Consider the following 16,716-nt stretch of genomic DNA (forward strand, 5'->3'; position numbering starts at 1 on the left):
CTTAAAGTTAAGTCTGTTAAACTCTTGAGTTTTAGCCTAATACAAGTATGACACTTTGCTTTTAATGCCATTTGGAAGTTAATTTTGAAAGCCAATTTTTTTATTATAACAAACATCTTAAATTATCCTCTATAAGATGAGGCAATGTACTGTGGTATTTTTTGTTTGAAATTAGTCATTCATTAATTTTAATTCCTCTGCTCTCATGCATGTTGATTGCCTTGTGATCTACTGTACTGTAAATACTGATTAATCCCTCTCGCCCTAATACTTAATATTTTCCTTTAAAGAGAGCCTCACACAGAGTGATATCATCAAGTCTCAATGTTTGATAACCTCAATGCGGTGACCTTATATTGCTTCCGAATGAATACAGAGACCAGGGGCTTTTTATAGACTCTAATTGCATTTATTGCCATGACAACATCCCACAGTTCCAACCAGTTTGTGTCCCACTTGATAAAGCTATTTCCTTTCTACTTTAGCTTGGAGTGTCTCATTTAAGTGATTTTCCTCTTCACTGTCCAGAGTCATGGGATGTGGCAGCTGCTGAATTATGAAACAGGACAGATTGAGGAAAAAGGTTCAGGCGTTCTTTTCGCAAAACTGTACTGTAGATATTCACACCCGCTTTATTAGAGTACCTCAGACATGATCGAGTCATATGAGCTGAAAATGTTGGTTACTTCATGAAGCACTTATGTCAGTGCATGAACACTCCTTATGCATCCGGCTGTGTGACATGCCGGAGATACAGTCACCAGCAGTGTTGTTGTTTTTTTTGCACGTCTTCTTGCATTACTGTCTGGATGTCGATGGCACGGCATACACGCCTGGTCACAAGTGTCACACTGGCGTGCGTGTCGGCTTAAAATACCATCAGCTGTTGATGTGATGTATGAAAGCCACCAGCATGGCCTCACACTCAACGAAAGCTAAGATCCACCCATACCCAGAACCTGCTGTAGCTCAACATGACAGCTATGATGACTGAGGGGTCAGCGGATGACGGGATGGGACAGAACAGCTGCAGCTCCACCTGAGGCACCTGGGCCTGCGCTACATTACATGTCTGGGGGCTTTGAAGCTGTAACCTGGAGCCAGTTTATCAGCCACACAGCGGACCAACTGCTTGGTTTCAGAGCTAAATGGAAGATTGCTATAGTGGCCCTAATATCATTGCAAATTCACTTTTGTATTTTACAGATTATGCATGCTTTAAATAAATGAACACATTTATTCCAAAAGGTATCAAAGTGAAAATCATGAAAGTTAACTCACGTCAACTAAATACCTCCTTAAAAAGGCATAGGTCTACATTGCAACTCTGCTGCATACACGTGACTTAAACAAGACAGACAGGCAGACAGACAGACAGACAGACAGACAGACAGACAGACAGACAGACAGACAGACAGACAGACAGACAGACAGACAGACAGACAGGCAGGCAGGCAGACAGGCTGGAATGTGTCTGTTTTGACGTAGGATCCGTTTAAAGGATGATCCCATTGTAATGGCATTTGACTGTGAGTTCAGAGCCTGGTTCAGCTCTGCCTGCCTATTTAGGTCAGAGTGGTTCTACAGTATCTACTCGAGCTTCCATGGTAACTTAAGAAAAGCGATTAGCAAGTTCTGCTGCCTCAGTTATATTTAAAACATATACTGTATGTTAACCTTAAGAGTATTTCAGCACTCCATAGTTACACTATAGGTTAATGTATCATGGAGTCATATATACTGTAGATATATTCACTGACCTGGCCAGATATATTCACTGACCTTAGTTTGAAGGGCATATGCCTTACACATATTGGCATTATGGTATTCTGTTCTCAGAGCTTTAACGTTCAGGGTTAAGGGCAAGGCCTAATGCTGTTACCAGTGACCAGTGGGTCACTGCAGCTTTGGTGAGACCTAATTAGGGATGCACCGATTGCAAAATTCTGGGCCGATGCCGATGTTTAAAATAACAATCCGGCGATGTTTATTTTATTTTATTTTTATTCACCCTTTTGTGCCAGGGAAACAAAGAAATGAAGTGTTTGGTTGCAAAATGCCAATTTTTATTTCCCTTTAATTTGAAAGCAAACTACATGTGCGTTTGCGGCGTTACATCACGGATCTTCTCCGAATCTGCAGCTGGGTAGGCTACGTTTTGCAACAAATAAAAGCCGTAATTGTTGCGACATAACATCGGCTACTACCATCGGTGAATGTCATTTTATTTGCCGATGGGCCGATGGCAGTCAACAAGGCCAACATCGGCCGATGCATCGGTGCATCCCTAGTCCTAATCCTTCCTATAGTACGTAGTGTACTTCATCAAAATAGACTTCCCCCAAAGTTCACTCCTCTGGACTCTACCTGTTGTTTTTTTTGCTTTGGGATCCGTCTACAAAAGCTCATGCTTTCTCTATGTCAAATATAATGATGTTGCTTGACTGTATGTGCTACAGTAGTGTTTTATCTGAGGGAAGAACTCTAATGACCTATATAAAAGCATTGTTTAATAGGGGTGCTCCAAAGAATCGATTCTTGAAAGGACAGACAGAGCCCAGTTCCAGGTATGACGATGTCCTTCCTAACCTGCCTAACAGTGTGGTACCTTTGTGCCTTGGTCCAGGCAGTTTAAGCCTTTACTGGCAATCTGACACATTCTCTTTAATTACTGCTTGGTTTGCTTGGTCCTAACACTCCAGACCACACAGCTAAATGTTTCCATTATGCTCTAAATTAGGAATTTACAGTAACTGTGTGATTGGATGAGGCAGTTAATCCCTCTCTACTGGAACTGATCCAACGAGCTGCCCGTGATACTGTACATGTAGCCCAGTGTTTTGTGAGCTCTTCATTTAATACACAGGGATAATTTTGTCACATGATCTACCACCTTCTTATTAATGAATGACCACCTCAGAAATTATTGAATGTGGAGCTGCTAAGACCATCTAAAATAGAAATCCATTTTCTAATAAAACCTTGGTGAACATGGCAGTACAGTAGCTTGTAAATGATGTACTGTAAAGTGAGGCAGATGTTAGGATGTGTTGACTTTTTGATGCCTTGTGTGTTAGAAGGTCAAGGAAGCCGGCTTAAGAGGGCCTCCGTTAAGAAGGAAGTTGGGAGGGAATATTCTGCCCCTTAAAGGGGAACGCCGCTGTCATAGCAGGTTTAGCTCAAATGTCGCTTTGTCCTCAATGAAACCGATCCATACACACCAACATTTAACCGATCCATGCAGTAGTAAGCTAGCTCCTTTTTCCTCTGTGCGCGCACCCCCTTTATAATGGAGGTCTATGGGCCTCTGCTAAAAACTATAATAAATATGCATTTTCAAGGCAGGAAGCGCCACGAAGCCCCTTAGAATGTTGTCTTGTGAAATGAATTGCCATCCCCATGTGTTGACGTGTTAGGCATGGCTAGGAGGATGTAAACAATCGTCTAGCTTTACCGCGCACGCGCATGCTCGCGCTCTACACCGTGCGGCGGAAGTTTACAGTGGGAAAGCTATGGTGTAGTGCGTTCGGCGAAATAGTTCTGGCTCAAATGGAGCTTTTGTTTCAATATTCGGTTTGAGAATGCGATATATTTCACATGACAGCATAATGACACCGGTAAGATCCCACCCTGCGCTTCCTGCCTTGAAAATGCATGTTTATCATACAGTAGTTTTTAGCATTATAAAGGGGATGCGCGCACAGAGGAAAAAAGGAGCTAGCTTACTACTGCACGGTTAAATGTTGGTGTGTACGGATCGGTTTCATTGAGGACAAAGCGACATTTGAGCTAAACTTGCTATGACAGCGGCGCTCCCCTTTAATATGGGGAAAACCCAAACAGCATTAACTACCAGTTAATGGAATGTGAATGTGAACGGGAATGCAAGGTTAAGCTTGAAGATTTGCTAGGTGAATTATTCTAGCCATACACATATTTGCCCGGCTAATATTTTCAAGAGTAATGTCCCAAGGGATCTTGGATACAGTAGTTTACATTGCATTGCACTGCATAGTCCTACTCTGTACAGTTCTAACCGATATCCCTCCCTAGAAAGGGCATCAGGAAGATGGCAGAGGCACATGAGCTTTTTATTTTTCTTTACTGTTTCATCAAAGTCTTGACATATCATTTGCCGACTAGCACAGATAGTCTCCTGAAAAGAAATCAAAGTAAATGTGATGGAAGACTCCCAGCAGAGTGAAGAGCTCTGAGAACAGACATGTTTCACTTGGCCTGAGCCTGGCCTCATCTGAATTGGCTTGAATCAAGGCAACTGTGAAAACGCTCACATCCCTGTAATGGTCTATGCTGCAAAGAGCTGCAGGGCACATAAACATTTACATTACTGGCTCTATCTGCCGCTGCAGAGTTGTTTCATGGGAATATTTCTCTGTATTTTAATGCAGTAGGACTTAGTCTAAGTCTCTAGAGGTCATAGGGGCAAATACGTTTTCTAAGAAGCCTTCTCTGTAACCACAGTTCGGATGCAAGTCCTACTTCCTCAGCTCTTGCGCTTGGTTCACACAGATTGCATGATTGCCATTGCGTTACACCAGGAGTCTAGTCATGTTCAGTGGAAGGCTGCAACACAGTGCATCATCGCACTGCAGAAGCAGTTGCGTTGTATTTGGTGTTCTGCATGAGTTTGGTTTTTCCAACCTCAAATGGCGTCATACATAGGTCACTTTTGAAGAGATGGAATTATAATAGAGAATGTTTGCTCTGCTTATTCCCTTGCATTTCCCCGTCTTAGACTACCCGTTGAAAAGTTCAGACCCGACAGAACAATAGCATGCTATTTCTATGCACAGCTGACCTCAATACTCCGTCAGTAATGTGAGACTGTGAATGAGAAAAGAGGAGACGCGATGGGCCAGACCATTGTTTGGTGGGTGACATCTCCTGAAAGTGTGCTTCTCTGTCACCCCGCCTGGCCCATCCTTGCATGCTCACAGGCCCCTGGACCATCGCCGTTTACCCCCGTCCGGCAGAAATGTCCGTTCCTTTCGGTTAACTGTTGGCGTGAACGTTACTCCCTGTCAGTTTTCTCTGCCGGACACACAAGAGAGCGGCCTGCGCTGGGTCTGACAGGTCGACGCTTTCTCGCCATTTAGGGCTTTTCATCTGGATCCTCTTCAAAGTCTTTATAAGGTCATGGCTGGCTGGCGGGGAGGTTTACTACAGAGGGGATGCTCTGGTCTGGCTTCATTTCACGGAAGGAGAGGATTTTGTTTGAAAGATGTTTGGATTTATGGTCTGCATTCTTTACACATCAGTGTACAGTGTTTACAGTTTGTCCGGCTTATCTTTCAGGTTCGTTTATACCCTGGAGCATGCTTTCTGTCTCCCACCAGGCTTTTGCATTGCCAACATTTGCAAAACTGTTACAGTAGGTCTGTTATTGTAAGTCTGTTACGGTAAGACTGTACTGAGTAAGTCCACCCTGTTCTGCGCTGTAGGCCTATGTTTGGCTACTGCTTATCTATGCTTTGATTCTCAGATGGGAAGTCCCTCCTCCCTCTCTCTCCTCTTGTGTCCTGTCTGTAGTGTTCCGTGGGAGGCAGTGTACTGTAGTTTGTGGGAGGCGTACCCTTGAGTGCCCTCCAGATGGGGATCTGCGCTCGGCCAAAGCTTAAGGCCGGATCATTCTGGGGTCAATCTGACCCCCTGTGAAAGTGTCACGGCGGCCGTCGTTTGGCCTCGCGCGCTGCGCAGCGCCCCGCTCGCTCTGACCGCGCTCAGGGGATTACTGAGCCAATTTGAGCTGGATTACAGGGGGGAGCAAGGAAGCCCCCCTCTGCAGGGGAAGAACAGGGGGAAGTAAAGGCATCCTGCCTGACGTTCCCCTGACGTTCCCCTGACGTTCCCCCGTCTGGATCCGCTCGCCCGCTCTTTCTCCACCCACATGCAGTCTAGCGATCCCACGTCATGTGAGATTGGATATTTGGATAGAACACTGTGCTTTATTGCAGGGTGTAGGACTGTGCATATTATACATGCCTCCACAGGCGTCCATGCGGCACAGCTTTAGAACTGGGTTAGGATTAGAGTGCATACAGTATATGTTTGAGAGGTAATATTGTCCTTAAAGGTGTTTGGTACAGTATCGGTTTCTCATCAGGTCACAAGGCTCCAGAGGGATCCTGTGAGAAGCAAAGCAGGCTTGGTCAGGTCACTGTCTTTTATGGTGTACTGTATATTATGGTTTAGTCGTTGTATGGTGTTTGGAGGGGCCATAAGAAAGAGCTCTATAAATGAAAGGGGCCTGTAAAAAGGGCCCCAGTCTGCACTCCAGTGAGGCCTACTGGGGGGGAAAGCCACTCTTGTGTTGAGATTAATGGTACACTGTTAAACATGCTATTGTAGCTAAATTGCATTTTATGTTGGATGAAAAGCCCTCCCTATTGTGATATATGCTGAGATTTTATGGGACTGGTGCTGCTGTGCTCTCAAAAAATGAGGTGTGGTCTGAGAGCCACAAAGCCTGGCCCTTCTTGTGTTCACAGATGCAGCATTTATTCCGTTCAGTCACTGAGCTTGGAAAGACAAACATTTTCCATTGCATTGAATTGAGCTCATATGGTGGACCTCTTGGTTAATTCATATCACTAAAGGACATGAATTCTAGGCAGAAGCCAGAGGGGCCTATTCTACTGGTCTCTAAGCAAATTAGAGGTAGACAAAAGCACTAGACCTCAGCTTTATTATTGAATTATGTGGGACGTACGTACTTTGCAGGGAATATACCATTCTCAGCATACTTAAAGGCTTGGACATAATACAACAGGAACACATTAGTTTGTTTTGTATTTATTCCATAACAGGACTGCTGGAAGAAAGCAAGGGGATTTAATGGGCAGTTTAGGAAAGCGTTACAGACGATTACCAACAACACTGTTGGCCATGCCATCCTTTTCTTGCTTAATATCCAAGCTACGATCAGTTTTGTGGTAACTAGTCCAATTCCTGTCGCTGAACTGCAAAGATCACTGTCATCTTGAACTCACATTCAGTTGAGCTGAGATCAGTGGAAAATGTAGCGATTGAAGATAGTCAAGTCGCTGCACCCACTACATGACAGCCACAACCTGGGCGTGGTACAACCAGAAGGCCATGATGAACATTCAGTAGTGGCCACAAAAAAAAGATCTCTGCCACATAGATTCCATTCGGCATTTAGAGAAGTGAAACCAATCTTGAACAGGACACCTAACCCCTTGAGTCCTTGAGCAAGACACCTAACCCCAAATTGCTCCCAGTGAGCAGGTTAGCACCTTGCATGGCAGCTGCCGCCATTGGTGTGTGTGTGCGTGTGAATGGGTGAATGAGAGGCCATTGTAAAGCGCTTTGAGTGCTGCTAAGGTGGAAAAGCGCTATATAAGTGCAGTCCATTTACCATGTATTTACCACTGTGTGCAATACATAGACCCATATCGAATTCTGTGTGAAATCCATACGCCAAGACCGGCAGCTGGAGAAGTTACTGTTTACCTGCACAGCTCAGAGAAGAGAGACGGAGATGGAAGAGAGAGAGAGAGAAATGGATGTAAATGGTTGAGAGAGAGATAATAAGAACAACAAAATCATCAGAGAAATGTTCCCCCAAGTTTAAGAATAGGTGCGTGAGTTTGAGTGTCTGAGCCCACCAGAGCAACTTGCTTATGTAGTAGTAGTAGTAGTAGTAGTAGTAGTAGTAGTAGTAGTAGTAGTAGTACATTAGGAGAGAGGACAACAGAACACTTATTGAATGAAGCTCTTGTACATACATTGTTGGATTTGATTGAATTGTGCTTTTTTCTTCTTTTTTAAACCCTTTTTTGTACTATGTTATGCCAATAAAGCTATTTGAATTTGAGAGAGTGTCCGAGAGGTGTGTTAGGTGCCGGTCTGGAGTTGAGAAAGGGTTACCCCTCTGCTCCACAACAGCTACTCTTCAGACAGCTCTAAAAATACCTGAGGCCTGGCCATCACTGTCAGACGGATAAGATTCCCGGGATGCAAAGAGGCCGCGCACGGGAGAGATCCCACGGACAGACAGCAGAACGGAAGGCTCTGGAATTCTACATTCTTCATCCCCGTGGCGTGTGGAACGCCTCAACCTGCAGAGGAATATCTAAATCTTGTCAATTTCACTTGTCATCAAACTGAAATGTCCTAATAGCAAGTACTGCACATACTCTTATTAATAGAGTTCAGATCTGATGCTCATGTCGCATACAAGAGATACTGTAGCATAGCAAAATGTTATTACCAAGGAGACTGTCTGAAAACAAGAGAGAACCAGAGAGAAAAGGGCTGAGAGAGAGTGAGAGTTTGATGGAAACGTTTAGCTGCTCAGTGCTTGTGGACTTCGTCATCTATTTTCTAGGTGATTTCACTCAAGTTTCCTCTTTGAGGTTTTCCTGTGGTGAAGGCAGGCGTGGTGTTGCTATGAGAAGACAACACACATTGTTTCTACGGAAATGCTTGAAGTAGAGTGTGTATGACACTAATGTGATGCACCACAGGACAGTTAGCTAGCGCGCAACATGGACTCTGGAACCTCCGCAGCCATGTCTCACAAAACTGCTTGACAAACTGCATAAACAAGTCTGTTGGTCTCTTTCACAGCCCTGTATCTTCCGGGCTCTGGCTGTTTCAATTTTGGGCAGTGTAGTTCTTCATTCCACAAATATTTGAAGGTAATGGGGAGGTTATTGGTTAATAAACAAATGTAATCACGCTACCAGTGTTGATACTGTACAGTACAGATTGGTGACAGATGGTGACTAATGCAGTATTGTTTATGATTTGTACTGTACATGTATTATAGAACTGATCTAGCGTCCTAGACTGGTCATAGTGTGAAAAGACCCTGCAGCCATGCTGCCACGGGGTCAAGATCCTGCTGTACCATAGAAAAACACACACTGGAACTGCTGTTCTGTTTGTTGTACACCAACAGGCCGTGTTGATCTTGCCATCAGCCTTCCAGACAATTGGGGCTTGCCAGATGCCTCGGGAAGAGGCAGCACCGTATCTCATTCCCACATGATGAGTGGCTAAAAGCAAACACACTGCTCTATTCTTTGTTTGTGTACAGGAAATGACCTGAATTACATCCGTGTTATAACAGGAAAATTAGCAGCAGCCTATTTTGTATGGGCTCTTTTGCATGAGAACACTCACACGCTAGGGATGAGAACACTCACACGCTAGTAGGGATGGGTGTGTGTGTTGATTACCTACTTTGGTTTGCAGGTTTAGGAAGCAGAGCTACCTTCCCAGTGCTCCACTGTGAACAGCAGCTCTGATCTGAGGCCATTTTCATTTAGTGAATGGTGAAACGGAGTCACTTTTTCCATGCATGCCCCATTAATTGGCTGCTTGGGGGCGGGTGAGTAACATCTGTCAGGCTGACTTGAGCCCCTCTCTGTTTCGGGGGGGTGCTGGAGCTAGCGCAGGGCTAACGCGGGGCATCTGTCGGTCTTGGTGTGGTTCGGCCTCCCACACCCCGCCCCAGATCACTAATGGAGCAGAACTGCAGTGGGATCTGGACCAGCCAGGAGTGCTAACTGCTAAAACATCTATATCTGAAATATCACAATCAGTCAACCAGCCAGGCCCTAATCGCACGCCGTCTCTCCACTCAAGTATGTCCAGCGTTTTCTAGATGGAGAGCGCCAGGTTTTGCATTTCTCCTTCATTTGATTGACAAGATGTGTTGTTTAGCAGTTTATTCAATTAAGTTAATTCTGGAACTCCATGATTGAGCAAGGTTCTTCTGCGTGGCACCAGCACAAAAACAAGTCAAGCAGCCTAATGGTGAACGAATGAATCAGTCTATACCACAGAACACCCAGGACTGTTTCTCATGCTATCATTGAAGTGATACCTGATGCATCTGTATGTACAGTAAGTATAAGGAGCGGTAAATCAAAGACATGTTCTGAAGGGACATGGGTGGATTAGATAAAGCCCTGATGTCAGTGCATCTAGCCCCTGTGCGCCAGGCCCTCTCCATCTGACAGACAGCAGTTAAAAGACCATTTGTGAGCAGGCCACTTATTGCAACTGCAGCTGCCCACTCCATTAGGTTTAGAAGACTGTAGCTTTGTTGATGGCTTTCCCTCGGATATCTGAGACGATTATTCTTTTCATTTAGAACATTTCTTTCCCTGGTTCCCTGGTTACACTACGTGTTGACTACTCTATTTATCATATTATTTAAGTAGCTTATAGCTAGAGTACAAGATGAAAGTTGAGGCCTGTGTGTGACCATTCTGCTAGGGATATGTCTGTTACATGCTTGCATGTGTGATGATGTGCATGCTTTGAACTGATGCTGTGTCTAAACGTTGACACAGTCGCAAGAACTCTTGTGTTTTCTGATTGGTGTCTTGTGCACAGACTGGAAACAGCCATGGGTTAGTGAGCAAAATACGCCTCCTTGTGGCCGAGTTATGAATGGACTATATGCCTCTTGGTTTGTATTATTTTGTTGCTGATGCAAGTCTCTGTTTGAAATTGAGCATCATTGGAGTTTGATGTCCACAAATATCAGATCCTGTACAATTAGGGGCCTTATAGCCATTTTATTACATTACAGTCATTTGGCTGATGCTTTTATCCAAAGCGAATTACAATAATTGCATTTAATGTAGGAAAAGCCAATGTACTACAATGTCACTTGCCAGAACTCACAAGTGCATCTCCTTTTTAAAACGAGTGACTAAAAGCATTCTCTAGAGCTGAAGGCAAAGTGCAAGAATAGCAAACTAAAAATACAATAGGTATTCCTATGATACTTGTTCATTGACAAACCTATAAATTGCATTGTCCATTGCACTGATATTTAATATTCTATTCTCTCCTTTGCTTTGCAGGAATCCTGTTCTCTACCCTCGTGTTTGGTCCTGCCTGTGGCTTCATCCTGGGATCTCTCTGCACCAAGTTCTATGTGGACGCTGCTTTCATTGATACCAGTGAGTGACTGTTTCACAACAGAAACACATGCTAACTGTATAATCTAAGAGTTTATTAAAAGGTGATCTAATCATAGTGTAATGATTTGCTCGCCAAAATGATAAGGGTATTTGTTTGAATGTGTGTCCCTCTGCCCAGGTAAGCTGGACATCACCCCTGACGACCCTCGGTGGATCGGGGCGTGGTGGGGCGGGTTCCTCCTGTGCGGTGCCTTGCTCTTCTTCTCCGCCCTCTTCATGTTCGGCTTCCCCCAGTCCCTGAGCCCGCGGGAGGGAGAAGGCGGAGGGGAGAGCGACCAGGCCATGCTCCCCCCCACACTGTCTCAGGACTACGACACGCCCAAGCCCAGCAACGGGGTGGTACGCAACCACGATCCCATCAACAGCCCCACCTGCTGTCAGCAGCTCAGAGGTACATGTAGTCGTCTGGGTGTCAGTCTTGCATTTGGTTTTTGGTTTGATTTATTTAGCACATAAAGAACAGTGCTGTGAGCGGACTGAGGCCCAGAGGATAAAGAACAGTGCTGTGAGCGGACTGAGGCCCAGAGGGCTTAGACAAAGATACACTTCCAGTCAAGAACAGTCATTCAGTTAAGAGTCAGTGTACAACACTCAATACATTTGGACAAAAAATCAGAAAACAAACCAAAAATAAAAAGCAAGACACTAGGAGAAGAAAATGTGTGTAAAAGACACCAGGATACAAAGCACGCTCAAAACACATCAACAAGAAAAAGACAAGATAATGTAAATGAAAAAAATAAGATTTAAGGACTAAAGGATGTAGGAAACCAACCTAGAACTAGGACACGACGAGGTCAAATCAAATCGTATTATGCAATGTCATAATAAATGTCAAATGGGAGCAGAAACTGGTAATGATTATCTTAAAGTACAGAACAGATGGGATGTTTACCTGGGAGGACAGTGATGATATCAGACACAGCAGCAGAAGATTGAAAAGGCTGAATTACACCATTGTTGTTTTTGTTGTTGTTTTAAATGTGTTTGTGGAACCTCGTCTGCTAAGTGCTCTGGGGAGAGAGATCTGGTGGATTAGAATCTTGCCCCTGGGGTGATGAGCTTCTTTGTTTTCCTCCTCATCAAACAGTGATCCCCAAGGTGACCAAGCATCTCCTGTCCAACCCCGTGTTCACCTGCATCATCCTGGCGGCCTGCATGGAGATCGGCGTGGTGGCGGGATTCGCCGCCTTCCTGGGGAAGTACCTGGAACAGCAGTTCAACCTCACCACCTCGTCTGCCAATCAACTCCTAGGTTGGTCTCACGCCACTGCACGGCCAGCAAGCCACCCACGTGCACACACACACACACACACACACACACACATACACACACACATACACACACACACACACACACACATGCACAGACTGCCATAGAGTGCCTAAGCGGAAGCAGGAAGAGAAAACCGCCATGGGACCTTAAATCAGAAAAAATATGAACGGTAGTGAATGGCGGGAGAAAAATCATTTAATGATCCCGATTGAATGATGCTATGGCCATCACGTTTGTCAATTTAAAGCATACATTTTACTCATCTCGGTTAACTCGCAAGTTAGCTAATATTAGCTAGATGACATTACACTCTTTAACACTCACTAAAACCTTGTGAAGCCGATCTCGCATGCCAGCTCTTACAGGACTGACTAACTCTCCTTTCACATTCCTGCAGTTCTCAACATGGCCAGACTAATAGTGATTTTCACCTCTTTTAATAATTTTAAAGTGGTTCTGGAGGATAGCCCCTCGGCCCCGGGCCTGGGGGGGAAGAGAAACATCGAAACCCACACAAAGAAGAAGAACTCGTTCTGGAATAAATGCTTTACAGTATTACGACAATGCGACTTTCTTTACTTGCAAAATTGATTTAAATTGACAAACATCATATGTGTCTGGTCATGACACAATTCAAACAGGATCAGGAAATGATTTGTTTATCGCCACTGGCTACCGTACATATTTCTTTCCAAATGAAGGTCCCATGAGACTTCCTGCTTCCTCTTAGCCATGCTATATGCTAACCAGGTCCCTGTCCCTCCCCTCTGGGATACCTCAAGGTATGACAGCCATCCCCTGCGCCTGTCTGGGCATCTTCCTGGGCGGCCTGCTGGTGAAGAAGCTCAACCTGTCGGCGCTGGGGGCCATCCGCATGGCCATGCTGGTCAACCTGGTCTCCACCGCCTGCTACGTCTCCTTCCTCTTCCTGGGCTGCAACACGGGGCCCGTTGCTGGGGTGACTGTCGCCTATGGCAACGAGTAAGGACACGCCACACCGCCCTGGAGCGCCTCTGTTTTTCCTGTGACCCTTGACCTGTGACCCTTGTACGGCAATTGCCTTGACCCCCCGTCCATAACTCGCAATAAATTCACATTTTATTCCAAATTGGTTCCGCTAAAACGTCCCAAAGACGTCAGAATCTGACAGTTGGTTTTGCTTTAAAGTCCTTCTCGACACTGTGCTTAATACAGTGCAGCCTGAACAGCTGTTTGCATCCTCTCTCCCTCTCCCACTCTCTCCCTCCCTCTTTCTCTCCCTCTCTCCCTCCCTCTCTCTCTCCCCCTCCGTCTCTCCCTCCCTACAGGACCCTGCGCGTGGGCCAGAAGCCGGAGGCCGCCTGCATCAGTCACTGCAACTGCTTCACCTCCTCCGTGGGCCCCGTGTGCGGCGCCAACGGAGTCACCTACCTGTCCTCCTGCTTCGCCGGCTGCAACCAAACGGTGAGCGCCCCCTCCCCCCGCCTCCCCCCTCGCTCAGGTCATTACCCTGGCAACTGGCCCGCCCGCCCCGGTTGCTGTGGCGCCCTATGATGGATAGAGCCATTTACCGGCGACCTTATGCTGTGGCGTGTAACGAGGCCAGCAGCCGTCGTAGGAACACGGTCTCTGGTGGAGACGCCCCGGCGCGGGGCTCACCGGGAGCAGTTAACGGGCAACGGCAAAAAAAAAAACATGGTCTCCCCGTGCGGCTCTGTATGAAAGATGGAGGGGCTTCAGTCGTGGCCTTGAATGTCCGCCCTCTCCATGCCATGACATGTCCCAACATCCTCTAGTGTTAAGGTGGGCATGTATCAGCATTCTTAATTGTTGCTGCTTGTGAGTGTAGACAGTCTCACACACACACACACACACACACACACAAACACACACACACACACACCCTTTTTAGAACAGATGCTCTACAGATGAATGTTTTCAGTATTCAGTGAACATCCCGCTCAGCTCACTTGTGTGAATAATGCCTATCAGGGCCGGACTGGGTGAATATTTCATGCCGGGAGTCATGTCCAAGTCAGGCCACGAGCCGAGCCGACGCGGTGAGATGGAACACTTTGGGGGGGGGGGGGGGGGCAGGCCATTCACCGCGTGCCAGGCTAGTTGGCGCGCCAGGCCACCGGGAAAACTCCCGGTGCTCCCGATGGCCAGTCCGTCCCTGATGCCTATTATCTCTCTCGCGTCACCATCTGCTGTCGGGAAGCCGTGACCTTCCTACAGACGGAAACTTGGTTTATTGAGAGCAAACTTCACATCTGAGCCCTGGCCTGAAGTGATTTTGACGCACAGTAAACCTGACATGACCTCCGATGTCATCTGCTTTCAGAATCTGACCGGGTGCTCGTGTATATCCGCCCAGAGCGAGCTGGCCACCGCCGTCCCGGGGAAGTGCCCCAGCCCCGGCTGCCAGGAGGCCTTCCTCATCTTCCTGTGTGTCATCTGTGCCTGCAGCATGATCGGAGCCATGGCCCAGACGCCCTCCGTCATCATCCTGATCAGGTAACCACACCCCCAGACACCCTGACTCTACCTGTCTGTGTGTGTGTGTGTGTGTGTGTGTGTGTGTGTGTGTGTGTGTGTGCGTGCCTGTGTGTCTGTCTGTTAAAGAATACAGGTCTACAGTTAAAACATACTGACTTCCTTTCTCTGTGTCCATCCTAGGACTGTAAGTCCTGAGCTCAAATCCTATGCTCTTGGAGTTCTGTTTCTCCTGCTGCGACTCCTTGGTAAGATGAACAACGTTCCCACTACACATTTTACCTACATTCTTTCTCTTTCCTCAGCATACTGAAGGCATTGTGACGGTTATTCGGCTGAGTACACAAATCAATTCCATTCCGAGTGTAATGGATCTCATGCAGTGTTTTTCTTTTTGTTGGTATTTTACCAACAGTTGGAAGTTTTAGACTTTGCTGAGTTTAATATTGACATTTCATATATTGACTGATTTTGTGCTGACTGTCAGAAACTGTATAGATGTATTCACCAGTAGATATTTTCTTAAAGGACAATGCTCGCTTTTGACAACCTGGACCTTATTTACGACATATTATAAGACGTTTGACTCACCGAGATCACTTTGGTGTAGTTCGGAGGCATGTAGAAGAAATGTAAAATCCAGCGCGAGCCAGTATATCCATGTAATGGCAGTGGTGGGGGCACTGAGAATGCAGTTTCTAAAAATCTATTTTCTGCCGCGAAACGGTTGTTTTCATCAATCTGTCTTGATGAATCGCTAGTTGTGCTTACATAGAGAATAACTGTTGTGGTTTTCACATGCCATGATCTTTAGAAACGTCTTTCGAAACGAAATAGCTTCCTCACTTGCTCCAGCACTAATGCGCACAGCGCGCAATCGTTGCTCCAGCACGCTGTGCGCATGCGTGCTGGAGCAAGTGAGGAAGCTATTTCGTGTCTAAAGACGTTTCTAAAGATCATATTACAGAGGCATGTGAAATACCACAACAGGCCTATGCTCTATGTAAGCACAACTAGCGATTCATCAAGACAGATTGATGAAAACAACTGTTTCGCGGCAGAAAATAGATTTTTAGAAACTGCATTCTCAGTGCCCCCACCACCGCCATTACATGGATATACTGGCTCGCGCTGGATTTTAAATTTCTTCTACAGGCCTCCGAACTACACCAAAGTGATCTCGGTGAGTCAAACGTCTTATAATATGTCGTAAATAAGGTCCAGGTTGTCAAAAACGAGCATTGTCCTTTAAAGGCACATGTTGACTTGATACTGTATATTCTCTGTTTTCTAGGTTTTATCCCCCCACCTTTGATCTTTGGTGCTGGGATCGACTCAACATGCCTTTTCTGGAGCACAGAGTGTGGCGACAGGGGCGCCTGCCTGATCTATGACAACGTAGCTTACAGGCACCTGTACGTGAGCCTGGCCATCGCTCTGAAGGGCGTGGCCTTCCTCCTCTACACCACCACATGGTACTGTCTGCGCAGGAACTATAAGAAATACATCAAGAGCTACGAGGGTCACATGTCACCCACTGAACTGTTCCCCTCAAGCCTCACGCTCGACAACATGGGGAAGGACGGGGGGCAGAACCCAGCCAACAGGACAAAATTCATATACAACCTGGAAGACCATGAGTGGTGCGAAAACATGGAATCGGTGTTATAGACACGACAAGGAGTGGAGGACATCATATTCTCTCAAATTATCTTCTTGTCTTTATTCTTTCTTCTTTTTTTTAGGATCAACACGTTTTTGATAAAGATAATCTATCTAGGGCCCTGTGGTTCCTAGAAGCTGCTCTCTGTCCCACATCCTCAGTAACGTTTTAAAGGGTCCATAGTTGAGATGTTAACTTATCAGCGAGGTGTCGTCCAGTGCCAGTGAGTTCTGTCGTGATTGTTGGTAGAAGACAATTGTGTACAAGTGTGTCTGGCTCAGTCCAAAGTTCCTAATTAATTAGTAGGTCAGTAT

General features: G+C 45.9%; 1 protein-coding gene across 1 annotated transcript in view; it reads left to right on the forward strand.

Annotated features, from left to right (window-relative positions):
- Positions 1–16,410, forward strand: part of LOC311320851 (solute carrier organic anion transporter family member 3A1-like) — a gene marked incomplete at both ends in the record, with an annotated part of 37,648 nt that extends 21,238 nt beyond the window's left edge. The window contains 8 exons of the mRNA XM_084452707.1: positions 10,869–10,967; positions 11,107–11,379; positions 12,079–12,243; positions 13,047–13,245; positions 13,572–13,707; positions 14,588–14,760; positions 14,923–14,987; positions 16,034–16,410. Coding sequence (XP_084308833.1) covers positions 10,869–10,967; positions 11,107–11,379; positions 12,079–12,243; positions 13,047–13,245; positions 13,572–13,707; positions 14,588–14,760; positions 14,923–14,987; positions 16,034–16,410 — 1,487 coding nt within the window. The remainder of the gene's footprint in view (positions 1–10,868; positions 10,968–11,106; positions 11,380–12,078; positions 12,244–13,046; positions 13,246–13,571; positions 13,708–14,587; positions 14,761–14,922; positions 14,988–16,033) is intronic.
- Positions 16,411–16,716: the final 306 nt, after the last annotated feature.

This window comes from Borostomias antarcticus (assembly GCF_949987555.1).
Source record: "Borostomias antarcticus genome assembly, chromosome: 18".
Classification (NCBI taxonomy): Eukaryota; Metazoa; Chordata; class Actinopteri; order Stomiiformes; family Stomiidae; genus Borostomias; species Borostomias antarcticus.